General features: G+C 46.1%; 1 protein-coding gene across 1 annotated transcript in view; it reads left to right on the top strand.

Moving 5' to 3' along the window:
• Nucleotides 1–10128: 10128 nt before the first annotated feature.
• The window catches only part of EFHC1 (EF-hand domain containing 1), a 40258-nt gene continuing 37350 nt past the window's right edge, over nt 10129–13036 (top strand). Inside the window, exons 1-2 of the mRNA XM_061398420.1 lie at nt 10129–10332; nt 12636–12857. Of these exons, the coding sequence (XP_061254404.1) occupies nt 10270–10332; nt 12636–12857 (285 nt within the window). The 5' untranslated portion in view covers nt 10129–10269. The remainder of the gene's footprint in view (nt 10333–12635; nt 12858–13036) is intronic.

Below are 13036 nucleotides of genomic sequence, written 5' to 3' on the forward strand. Positions count from 1 at the left end.
CTGCTGCTGCTCCTAAGTCACTTCAGTCATGTCCGACTCTGTGTGACCCCATAGACGGCAGCCCACGAGGCTCCCCCTCCCTGGGATTCTCCAGGCAAGAACACTGGAGTGAGTTGCCATTTCCTTCTCCAATGCATGAAAGTGAAAAGTGAAAGTGAAGACACTCAGTCATGTCCGACTCTCTTGGTGACCCCATGGACTGCAGCCTACCAGGCTCCTCCATCCATGGGATTTTCCAGGCAAGAGTACTGGAGTGGGTTGCCATTGCCTTCTCCGAAACAGTTTCTTAAAGGCAACTTAATAGCAAACATCTCCATTCAGCGTTTTTTTCAATCAAGAACAAATGACCCCAGAATTTGACTAATTTTGCTGTAGGAGGGAGGAAACAGCATAAATTTTGTGCTCAATCAGTGCAAGTGGCGATTGTTGTTGTAACCATTATAATTTCTATCACTACCCCCTGAACAGGGGGCTGTGGATTCTATCTAAACTCGCCCACCCTCCCCGTGGGCTCCTGAAATTTCTCACCAGAGTGGAAGCTCACTGCCTTGGAGAGCAGTTGTTCTCCACCCATCACAGACTAAGATGTATGTATTCCCCCACGGTCCTGCGGGTGTTTTGGTGAGAGTTCCTCCTTCCACCCTCTGCACATCACAGACCATGATAGGCATCAGTGGAGAAACTTCCTGCAGTGCTCAGACCCACCCTGACAGGATGGAAGCCTGATCCTTTCATGTATGTGGTCCCCAGGTTCTCAGCCTGTGAAGGAAACCCTACTGCTCCACTCACTTGTTTATTGCTTATTTTTTTATTGGCATATAGTTGGATCAGTCCTGGGTGTTCTTTGGAAGGACTGATGCTAAAGCTGAAACTCCAATACTTTGGCCACTTCATGAGAAGAGTTGACTCATTGAAAAAGACTCTGATGCTGGGAGGGTTTGGGGGCAGGAGGAGAAGGGGACGACAGAGGATGAGATGGCTGGATGGCATCACCAACTCGATGGACGTGAGTTTGAGTGAACTCCGGGAGTTGGTGATGCACAGGGAGGCCTGGCGTGCTGCAATTCATGGGGTCGCAGAGTCGGACACGACTGAGCGATTGAACTGAACTGAACTGATTTATAATGTTGTGTTAGTTTCAGGAATACAGCAAAGTGAATCAGTTAGACATATATCCACTCTTTTTTAGGTTCTTTTCCCATATAGACCATTACAGAGTACTGAGTAGAGCTCCCTGTGCTATATAATAGGTCCTTAGTGGAAGTCACTCAGTCGTGTCTGACTCTTTGCAACCCCACGGACTATATAGTCTGTGGAATTCTCCAGGCCAGAATACTGGAGTGGGTAGCCTTTCCTTTCTCCAGGGGATCTTCCCAACCCAGGGATTGAATCCAGGTCTCCCACATTGCAGGTAGATTCTTTACCAGCTGAACCACCAGGGAAGCCCTGGTCCTTATTAGTTATCAATTTTATATATAGTAGTATGTATATGTCAACCCCAATCCCCCAGTTTATCCCCCTCTTCGTTTTTACTTCTTGACTCACATCTATTACAGCTTGAATTATGTCTCCCCCAAAGATATGTTGACGTCCTAATCCCCAGGATCTCAGAAAGCGACCGTCTTTGGAAATGACAGCTGCAGATGTGAGTGATTGGGAGGTGATACTGAAGTAGGGTGACCCCTTAGTGCAGTGTGACCGATGTCCTTATAGAAGAGAGAGACACGGAGAGAAGGTGAGGATGCAGGGCCCCGGGATGGCGCACAGAGACACGCGGGAAGAACAGCGGAGATGATGGAGGCCAAGGCTGGAGGGGTGGTGGGAACACCCAGAGGCCGGGAGGGGAGGGGTGACCCTGCGGGGAACGTGATGTCTGACTTCCGGCTTCCAGAAAGGTTGGAGCATAATGTGTGCAGTCTAAGCTCCTCGGTTCTGCTGCTGTGCGATGGCTGCCTTAGGATGTTAACACCTGTTCCAGGCGATCTCAGCTTTTACCTCCATCAACTGACACAGTCTGGCCACCCAGTGGCGTGGATCTCTCAGCTCAGCAGGCTCGAGAAGGGGTGGAGGGAGACGAGAACACGGAGACCCCCGCCTCGCCACCCACACCCACTAAAGGGAGGCACAGATCTGTGGTCTCACGCGTAAACTCAGTGGAGATACTCCAGGAAGCTTATCACGCATGTGGTGGGAGGTTAAATTCAGAGAAGACATTCTGAACAGCCGGTCCCAGTGCCGCTAAAAGAGTTCCCACACATCCGACCCCACCCCGGTGAAGCCGGGGCACCTGGGCCCCCTTGGCAAGTTCCCTCTGGGGTCCTGGCCTCTTCTCATCTCCCACAGCCACCCATCCACCTGCCACGGCTGCAAAGTCACAGTCTGCTCTCCGTCCCCGTGGTGTCAAAAGGAGACGGTGACCAGGGGAACCGGACACGGGTCCAGGGCGCTGAGGGAAACCCTGATCCCCAGCCTCCTCCATGGCACAAAGGGGAAACGGGTTCCTTTCCGTAACCCAGACTCAGAGTTTGGAGTCCCTCCTACCTGCTAAAGGATGTGGGGTGTGTAGGTGTGTGTGTGTGTGTCTGTGTCTCTGTGTCTGTATCTTTGTGTCTGTTCTGTGTGCCTCTGTCTATGTGTGTGTCTGTGTGCCTTTGTGTATCTATGAGATGTTTTTTGAGAGTTTGGAGAGTCCAAGAGGAAAGCGGAAAGAAAGACTTAAGTGATAGCCACCAAGCTTCCTAAATGTTACGCAGGCTTTAACATGCCCAACACACTTGCCCCTTTCTCTGTCTTCAGTTGATCATTATTTTTCCAGTTCCCTGTCTCTCTTCAAACAGCCCATTCAGGAGAGTCCCCCAGACCACATTAAGGCAGTCACTGGGCACTTCCCACAGGTCACAGAGCTGCTAATCGGTAGAATCAGGGCCCAGCCCCAGGCCATCTGGCTCCAGAGTCCATACTTTTTTTTTTTTTAATTTTAACTTTTTGTTATAGAAAATTTCAATATATTCAAAAATAGACAGAAGTAGTTAGTGAAGTGTTTTATCGTGTCAACAAAGGTCAACTAATGGGCAATCTGGCTTCATCTACCCTGACTCACTTCTCATATTATTTTAAAGCAAATACCAGACATGTTATTGTTTTCTCCATCATACACACTTGGGTATGTATCTCTAAAAGTTTTTAGAGAAGATGAAGACATTCTTGCAAAACCACCATACCGATCATTTCTAAAATATTGAAGAACAATTCCTTAACATTCTCGAGTTCAAATTCCCAGCAGTCTCATTAATGGCATCGTTATTTTTAAAGTGTATTTGTTTACATTAGAATCTCAACAGGGCCCATACATTGCAGCTGGTTAATTTGTCACTGAAGACTTTTAATCTATTGGTTTCCCTTCCACTTCACTCTTTGTCCCCTTCCCTGCAATTCATTTATTGGTAAAAATGGGTTGTCTGTCCTGAAGAGCTTTCTACAGTCAATACTTTCAACCAACACATCATTCTGCTTCCGGGGAGCTATGATATGGACTCCTCCTTATGTAAGATTTCAGAGATGGGACAGCTCTAGACCTGAGACCTGCTGAGGCTCCCTAACTCCATAAAGTCATAGCTGAAATCTATACCTGTGAGTATGTGCTTTTGGGGAAGACAGGACAGCTTTCGCTAGGTTTTCAAAGCAATTAATGATCACTAATTCTGGCCCAGCCTTCTCAATGTAAAGATGAAAAAAAAAAAAACCAAAAACACATGTAAGGAAAAAAAAAAAACTCATGTAAGTTGTCCAAATTCATAGAAACATTCATGACTCAGGGAGGACATGAACGTGGCTCTCAGCACTCTCAACATGGCTTGTTACTTTCTGTCTCATGCTGCCTATGTTCTGTTCCATGCTGTGTACATTCTGTTCCATGCTGCACATGTGAGAAGAGAGAAGGATGAAGAATGGATCGAGATGTTGAGTGGGAGCTAAGCTAAACTAAGTCACTTCAGTCGTGTCCGACTCTGTGCGACCCCATAGACAGCAGCTCACCAGGCTCCCCCGTCCCTGGGATTCTCCAGGCAAGAACACTGGAGTGGGTTGCCATTTCCTTCTCCAATGCATGAAAGTGAAAAGTGAAAGTGAAGTCGCTCAGTTGTGTCCGACTCTTAGCGACCCCATGGACTGCAGCCTACCAGGCTTCTCTGCCCGTGGGATTTTCCAGGCAAGAGTACTGGAGTGGGGTGCCATTGCCTTCTCTGCTGAGTGGGAGAGGAGGCACCAAAGACATCTCCCCATGTTCAAGGTTGTCATTTACCTGAATCAGTGGATTCACGTCCTGTCTGCATTTGGAATTCAAACCTGTAATCAACATTACTGTACCATCACTCTAACACATCTCTTTCTCCATCCTGTGAAATAACAAGGCAGAGAGGTCTCAAAAACAGGATGCCAGAATCAATGATCCCTCACATGCTGAAGGAGGAATATCTTTCCCAGCTGTGCGAGGATTGGGATTAAGTGTAAGAAATACCCAATTAGTAACCAGTCATTCACCCACGTTTCCTTAATCTCTTTTGACGTGGGGATTTTGCACCAGTGAAATGAGGGGCTGGGTGGTGGTAATCACTTTCCAAGTTTTTTGACTCTGACCACAGTAATACCCACAATACCAACGGGTGTATTTGAATACATCTTAAAATGTTTTCCCACTGAGTTTCACCCATTTAACATTTGATGCATCCTGATAATTAATATTCTATTTCTTTCTTAAAAATAAATTCTGGTTGTCATGATCATTAAGATGATTTAAAGACCTAGTAAAGGGGATACACTGGCAGTTTGAAAAGTATTGGGTGATTTTCAAGTATTCATTTACTTGGTCAGTCATTTTATAACTGTTTACTGAGTATTTATGAGGTGCCAGACACTGTGATGGAAGCTGAGAAAATGGCACTGAACAAAGGACTTATCCTTGGGAAACTTACATACTGTGGAATCTCTAATTCTGTGAGGTTGTCTTTGATAGACTTTTTCATAGGGAAGGGAATTCCAAGTGAATCAGTTAAGATAATAGAATGGGTTTGACTTAGAGGAAAAAGCATCAGAAGCACAATTTTTTTCAACCCTCTAGAAGGAACCCACTGCAAGACTAAAATAGTCTAAACTTAAATTGTATGATTTTTTTGTCAAATGAAGATTTCCTTTGTGTCCTAAACCTTCAGAATCAGCTTGGAAATCACTGCAGGTTCTTCACTCTTTTTTTTTCATACTTAGTAAAGATCAAAGTGGTTGACCAGAATGTTTTGGTAGATTCCAGAGACCACGGAGTGATAGAAATGAAGGACAGAGAGCATCTGACCAAAGTACCTGCCCTTGCAAGGTGTCACCTCCATCAGTCTAGTTGAGTTCAGTCACTCAGTCGTGTTCGATTCTTTTCGACCCCATGGAATGCACCATGCCAGGCCCCCTGTCCATCACCAGCTCCCAGAGCTTGCTCAAACTCATGTCCATTGCATTGGGGATGCCATCCAACCATCTCATCCTCTGTCATCCCCTTCTTATCCTGCCTTCAATCTTTCCCAGCATCAGGGTCTTTTCCAAAGAGTCAGTTCTAACATCAGGTGGCCAAAGTATTGGAGCTTCAGCTTCAGCATCAGTCCTTTCAATGAATATTCAGGACTGATTTCCTTTAGAATTGACTGGTTTGATCACCTTGCAGTCCAAGGAACTCTCAAGAGTCTTCTTCAACACCATAGCTCAGAAGCGTCAATTCTTTGGCGCTCAGCTTTCTTTATAGTCCAACTCTCACATCCATACATGACAACTGGAAAAACCATAGCTTTGACTAGATGGAAACTTGTTGGCAAAGTAGTGTCTCTGTTTTTTAATATGCTGTGTAGGTTGGTCATAGCTTTTCTTCCAAGGAGCAACTGTCTTTTATTTCATGGCTGCAGTCACCATCTGCAGTGATTTTGAAGCCCAAGTCACCTCCACAACCACTCACTAGCAACACCGCCAGAACTTCCAAACCTCATTGAGTTTGCTTTTCATAAACCATGCTATACCTCTTTTATCCAGCAGAGGGCAGTAGTGCATCACAGTTATTGCAGAAAGCCTGCTTGATATTAATCCTGTGATACTCAGTTCAGTTCAGTCACTCGGTCGTGGCCGACTCTCTGCAACCCCATGAATCGCAGCACGCCAGGCCTCCCTGTCCATCACCAACTCCCGGAGTTCACCTAGACTCACGTCCATCGAGTCAGTGATTCCATCCAGCCATCTCATCCTCTGTCGTCCCCTTCTCCTCCTGCCCCTAATCCCTCCCAGCGTCAGAGTCTTTTCCAATGAGTCAACTCTTCGCATGAGGTGGCCAAAGTACTGGAGTTTCAGCTTTAACATCATTCCTTCCAAAGAAATCCCAGGGCTGATCTCCTTCAGAATGGACTGGTTGGATCTCCTTGCTGTCCAAGGGACTCTCAAGAGTCTTCTCCAACACCACAGTTCAAAAGCATCAATTCTTCGGTGCTCAGCTTTCTTCACAGTCCAACTCTCACATCCATACATGACCACAGGAAAAACCATAGCCTTGACTAGACGAACCTCTGTTGGCAAAGTAATGTCTCTGCTTTTGAATATGCTATTTAGGTTGGTCATCACCTTCCTTCCAAGGAGTAAGCGTCTTTTAATTTCATGGCTGCAGTTACCATCTGCAGTGATTTTGGAGCCCAAAAAAATAAAGTCTGACACTGTTTCCACTGTTTCCCCATCTATTTCAAAAATAACGATGTCCCAGGATTGTAAACAAACTCTGGGTAAAAGCCAGCTCTGGGCAAAATGCTGGAAAAGGAGATTTATCTAGGCAACTGCTTGCAGGCTCTGCTGCCCGACCTCTCCCATCAAGAGTCCCTGAGAGATGTCATCCTGCCCAAGATGCCCTCTTTCAGCCTCCTGGCAGTCTGATCTTCCCTAATTTTTCCACCCCCCAAGTTTTGTAGCACCCTGTAAGGTCATGCAACGTCCCCATGGCCTTCTGAGTCCAGGCTTTATGTTCAGCCTTCCTAACACGGCACTTTCCACTTTAGCTGCCTGGGATGGTCAGGCTCTGGCCCTCTCCTGTATATTCCACAAGATGAGAAATGGTGAATGCAATCCATGCTGAATCATCATGTTTAGGAGAAATGGGATATAAACTCTTAATCATACCCTCCTTCTCAGGTTTCATGCAGTTTTCTGAAGCCCTGTCTTACTTACTCCCCCCAGCCTTCTTCACAGACCTGTACCTGTGCTTTTAACACAGATGCAGTACGGCCTGGCTTCACCTCCTTAGAGGTGAAGTCATTTTTATGAGGCCACAGACCAAGAGAAGTTTCCTTCACCATGCATGTCTAGGTCTGAAAGTAGTTAAAACACTCTATTAAGGGTATCATAGTGTGCCCTTCGGAGAAGGCAATGGCACCCCACTCCAGTACTCTTGCCTGGAAAATCCCGTGGACGGAGGAGCCTGGTGGGCTGCAGTCCATGGGGTCGCTAAGAGTCAGATGTGACTGAGCGACTTCACTTTCACATTTCACTTTCATGCAAGAATTCCATGGACTGTATAGTCCATGTGGTTGCAAAGAGTCGGACACGACTGAGTGACTTTCCCTTTCCCTTTCATGCATTGGAGAAGAAAATGGCAACCCACTCCAGTGTTCTTGCCTGGAGAATCCCAGGGACGACGGAGCCTTGTGGGCTGCTGTCTCTGGGGCCACACAGAGTCGGACATGACTGAGGCGACTTAGCAGCAGCAGCAGCAGCAGCAGTGTGCCCTTCTGGGAAAGAAAGGCATTTGACCAGAAGGCACTGCCCCAATAGGAACAGATGCCATAAAGGACAAGAAACTTGGGAAGGACTCACCCTTTCCAAGCCCTGCAGGCTCTTGCCCTACCCAGCCCAAGGAATACAGACCCAAGTGCAACTCTGCACTGAGTCCAGGGGGGCTCTACCAAGTGTATCCTAATGCCATGGATTTACTTTAATTAAGAGAAAGGGTGGTGGCAGGGTTGGGGGGGATGGATTGTATAACTAGGAACAGTGTAAGTTTATCATGAAGAGTCAGCAAGGATCATGGTTTCCAGTGATTCTGAGGCTGAACTTGCCATCTTGAAATATTCTCCCAGTGGCTGACTTCTGTCAAATGAGAAAAAAAAAAAAAGCAAAACCTAAAAGTTGAGAATTATGTTTTATTCGGTGGACTTTTTGAGGACTAAAATCAGGAAGACAGCCTCTCAGCTCCAAGCTACAACCATAAAGAGGTAAGGGAGGAGCCAGGAGCTTTTGCAACAAAGAACAGGGGGTCAGAACATAAAAAAAAAAAAATACTGTTAATTAAAGAAAACCAGACATCTCAAGTTAATGAACGAGTGCTTTTCTTTATATGAGAAGATGCAAGAGTCTGGGCTCACTGAACTCATTCCTTTGATAGGCACCTTACCATCCAGGACCAGTATCCTGCTTTTCTCCATCCTAAATCCCCTCAGCATGCACAGTTGTGGATGACTTCTGTGCCTGATGGCTTAATGGCTGCAACATCTTTTCATTTACTGATATGGCAGGTGACATCCTTTGTCCACACTGCCCTTCTAGGTCAGTGGCTAAGATAAAATGTAATGGACAGGTACTTGTAAAGTCTTTAGTATCATTACAATGCACTGATTCAAAAAATGTATTAAACACCTACATTAGGGCACTACACCAATAAAAAATTTAAAAAATCTGGAAAGGTGAAAAAAGAAGTGGGGGACAAAAATGGGAACTAGAAGTAGTTAGGGGAGAGCAAGTGTTATCAGAAAAGAAACTCTTTGGGCAAGGTGTGGAGACAGCCACCAAGAACTGCTTCACTGCTACTAGTGGATTGATGGCCTGGGCCCCCTGAGGTTTACGCCTGTTAGTGAAACCCATCAGGGGGATTTACTCTGACAAGCAGCAGTAAAACTAAAGCCTTTGTCTGTATTGGCAGTAAACCACCCATGACATGGATGCCTTTGGCGCGAAGCTTGCTACTCTATTGCACTCCGTTAAACTGGCTCATTCTCAGAAACAGCTGTTATAAAAATCAAATGCCTGGGCCCCATTTCAAACCCAATGAATCCAATGTCCAGGCATCTGGGTTTTGTTTTTCTTTTTAAGCTCCTCAGCGCTTCTGATAGCTTGTTTTTTCCTTTCTTGAAGATGTTTCAAGTACAGGATTACATTTTTTAAGGGATAATAATTTAAACAAGTTTTGTAAAAAGAGTACCTACGGTTTTGACAATTTATCACCGCGCTTATTTGCTTCTCTGCTATGACAAATTTTTCTTGGAAGATGTATTTCCCCTCGTGGGTCTGATCTTTTTATTGCAACTGTAGGTAGTGATCGTAGATACTCGGAGAATTGACAGGAGCGCCGTGTAGCTCTCCAGTCAACAAATACTGAGTGTCCTGCGGTGAATATGTAAGACCCCCCCGCCCCCACCAAGGCCTGTGAAGGAGGGTGTAGAAATAGAATGTGCTGCGCTTAGTCGCTCAGTCGTGTCCGACCCTTGGCGACCCCATGGACTGTATGTAGCCCGCCAGGCTCCTCTGTCCATTAGATTCTCCAGGCAAGAATACTGGAGTGGGTTGCCATTTCCTTCAGAAAGGTAAAGTAGGAAAAAACTTGAATGACGTTGGAGGATTAGGCACCAGTCAGTTGCTTTTGTTTATTGAACATCCTTGAACAACAGAATTACAATAATGAATATTTCTCAGTTCCTGGCCCCAGGGAAGCACGGGTTCAGAAGTAACACTTTCAACCGGAACCAACCAGTGACACTTCCGTGTGAACTGGGACAAGAGCCTTTTTCCCACGGGTGGGAGAAGAGCGAGCGGGACGGGCGAGGTGAGGTGAGGTGAGGACTGGGATGGAGCGAAGGAAGGACCCTTCCCCTGTCACTGATCGAAGGACCCGCCCGGAACCCCGACCCTCAAGGGGAGAACCACCACGTCATCCCAAACCACCTCGCCTCGCCCCGCCCCGTGTTCTCACGTGACTGCGCGGGGCGGGGCCAGCTCCCCTCGGCCACACTCCCGCGAGAACGTCTAGTCCACGGGCTGCGCACGCGCGGACCGGACACGCCTGCGTCTCGGGCCCCGCCCCTCTTCCGCAAGCGCTCGGCGTGTTTGGCGTTACCATGGAGCTGCCGGGCCGCCCAGAACGCCGCTGGTTCCCCTGGCAACCCAGGAGAGCCAAACCCTACTCGGGTGGTTGCAGCGAGAGCGGGCGCGATGGTGTCTAACCCAGTGCATGGCCTGCCCTTTCTCCCAGGCACGTCCTTTAAGGACTTAACGGTGAGGACGTCTCCGGCCAAACCCCTGTCCCCACCTCCTGGCAGCCTCGGAGAGCTCGCAGCTGGTTGCGTCTCTGCTCGTCCACGCGAGTTTGTCCTTTTCCTCTTCAAACCCTCTCTCTGCCCCCAATGCTGTTCTCCACACCCCCACCCCCCACCCAACCTCACTCTCTTTCTCCAGTTTGCTTTCAGCCCATCCCTTTCTGGGTTTTCCACTCCATCCTGGCAGTCTGTTGGCCTCCCAGCGTTCTTCCTTGCTGCTCTGCTCTTGCTGGTTTTCCCCACCTGGTTCCCGAGCTCCCTCGGCCTTCTGCCTAGCTCATTCTCCCTCTGCACATACCCCTTTCTGCCCAGTTCCATCCTTAAACTCTTCTTCCCTCAACCTGGGCCCCTTCCCCGACTCAACTTCTATACGCCTTCATCCTTATTTCCACAGCCCCATCCCGCCCACTCTCCCCAAGCCCATCATTGCCGCCCGCATTTCCCTCTTCTGAATCCTAGACCCAGTAATCGCTCCCACTCCCAACTCCATTTTCCATCTGTTGGCTTCGTTATGTCAGGTCCTTTTCCTCGGTCTCATTTATGCTTCTACCAAGCCCCATCTCCTTTTCTGTCCAGCATGTCGACTTTTTCTGCAGTCTTGTTTAATCTTTTCCCCCAAATCCTCTCGCTTGGAAAGTTAAATTTTCAACACTTGGCCATCTTCCTCCCAAATCATCCTCAGGTGCTTTGTAGGAGATAATTGCACTTTAGTTCCCTCTGCCACAATTGATGTGTTCTTGTTTTTTCTTCTCTAGCCCTTTTCTTTTCGCTTTTAATATTTTTATAAAAGATTCCTATTTGGATTTTGTTTCACTCCTCCCCTACCTTAAGTGTTGTTAGTTGTATCTTCTAGACAAAACTGAAGAGGAAAAAAAAAATAGGCTTGTGTTTTTTTTCTCCAACACAGTTTAGCCCTTGACAAAATTATGATTTTAATACTGAAATTTCAGGGTTGCTGAAATATGTGTGGGAAGGTCAGCATTAAGATTCAATAGGCTGATTTTCAAAGATGAAACAATAATCATTTATGTAGTTTAACAATTTAAACAATAAGTTCCTCTCCTTGGTCATGAAGGTAAAGTAAAAAAGACTGGAGCCTGACTGCTCACTTGGCTCTTCCTTTCCTGTTGAGGGGAAGTTATATCCTGGCACTGAACAGTGCTGGTTTGGAGGATGAGATGATGCAGACAAAATGAGGTAGTCTTCCTTCTCTTCCTGTACAAATATCCCACTGTGTTGCTGAAACCTACTACATGGACCTCTTCCAGAGCTCTTATTTGTGGATAGCTGTCCGACCGTTGATCTTTGTGGAGTGGTGGGGAGGCTGGGTCCCCGTGCCACTGTTTTGATCTCCTTCCTTCAAAAATACTTCATTTTCACTTTTTCTTTTTTATATAATCTTTTGTTTTTTTCCAGTTATCAAAAAAAAAATCTGTTGATTGTAAAAAAGAACAACGTAATTCAGAAATGTATAGAACAGAGAACATTCTCCAAAGCAGTCTTTTTGTGCACGTGTTTGCATGCTTGTAATTGTAGTATGTGTATAATTTTATAAGCTGCTTTTCTGGGCTTATTAAATCATAAACATTTCCCCCAGATTGCTACATGGTCTTCAAAACAAGTATTTTAATAGCTGCATAATAGCCCATTAAGTGAGCTTTCCATCATTTGCTCCTGCTTGTCTTTTAGATTGCTTCTCATGTTTTGGTATATTGTAATTAACATTGTAATTGTCAGCCTTGGGCATATTGTTCTTTCCCATGATTTTGGATTATATACTCAAAGGATGGAGGGTGGAATTATTGAGTTTGACTTTAAATCCATAATATCCATTTGCTTTCCAAAGAGTTACAATATATTAGTGTCAATGTAGCAAGAAGGCCTTTCATTTCAGGTAAGAAATCATTTCACAGATTTGGATTGTTTTGGTTCTGTGACTTATGACCACCAGATAAGATAGTACAAAATGAGGAGTCTACATAAAGATATTTTAGTTTTTTTGTGGCAGGTGAGCTGATAATTAAAATTGGATGCTCAGTAACAGGGCTTTAAATTTTATTTTAAGCTCAGGCTGCTGCCTCCCGCCTTGTTCCTGGCCACGTGTTTTAGCTTAAAATACAAGAACCTTCTCATGTAGGTAAAATTTTTGATACAGGGTTTGTGGATGTTTATAAGTAAAGATTGAATCTGATACCTTTGGAAGTTAGCTCTTCTACCTAACCAATACTTGTTATATCATGACACACTTCTTTTTTCCTTCAGAAAACAGCATTTCATAGAAGCCAGACTCTGGGCTACAGGAATGGCTATGCAGTTGTTCAACGTCCAACAGTTGGGATTGGCGGGGACAGGCTCCAGGTCAACCAGCTGTCCCAGGCTGATCTGGATGAGCTGGCCAGCAAGATCCCAATCCTCACGTATGGACAGGCCAGGCAGGCCCCGCCTGCAGCGTTTGTTCCTGCGCATGTGGCTTTCGACAAAAAGGTATCATCTGGGATCAAAGGGTACCCCTCAAATTCAGATTTCTGAGAGCCAGCTGTTTGCAGAAAAGTCAGTAGTAAACCACAGGCTTTCCAGATTCTCTGAGGAAAAAATTGTTCAAATGCCTCAACCCTTAGTCATAGACAGCTGGACTCAGGATTGAAAGACTCTTTCTTTACTCA

This window comes from Bos javanicus, chromosome 23 (assembly GCF_032452875.1).
Source record: "Bos javanicus breed banteng chromosome 23, ARS-OSU_banteng_1.0, whole genome shotgun sequence".
Taxonomy (NCBI): Eukaryota; Metazoa; Chordata; class Mammalia; order Artiodactyla; family Bovidae; genus Bos; species Bos javanicus.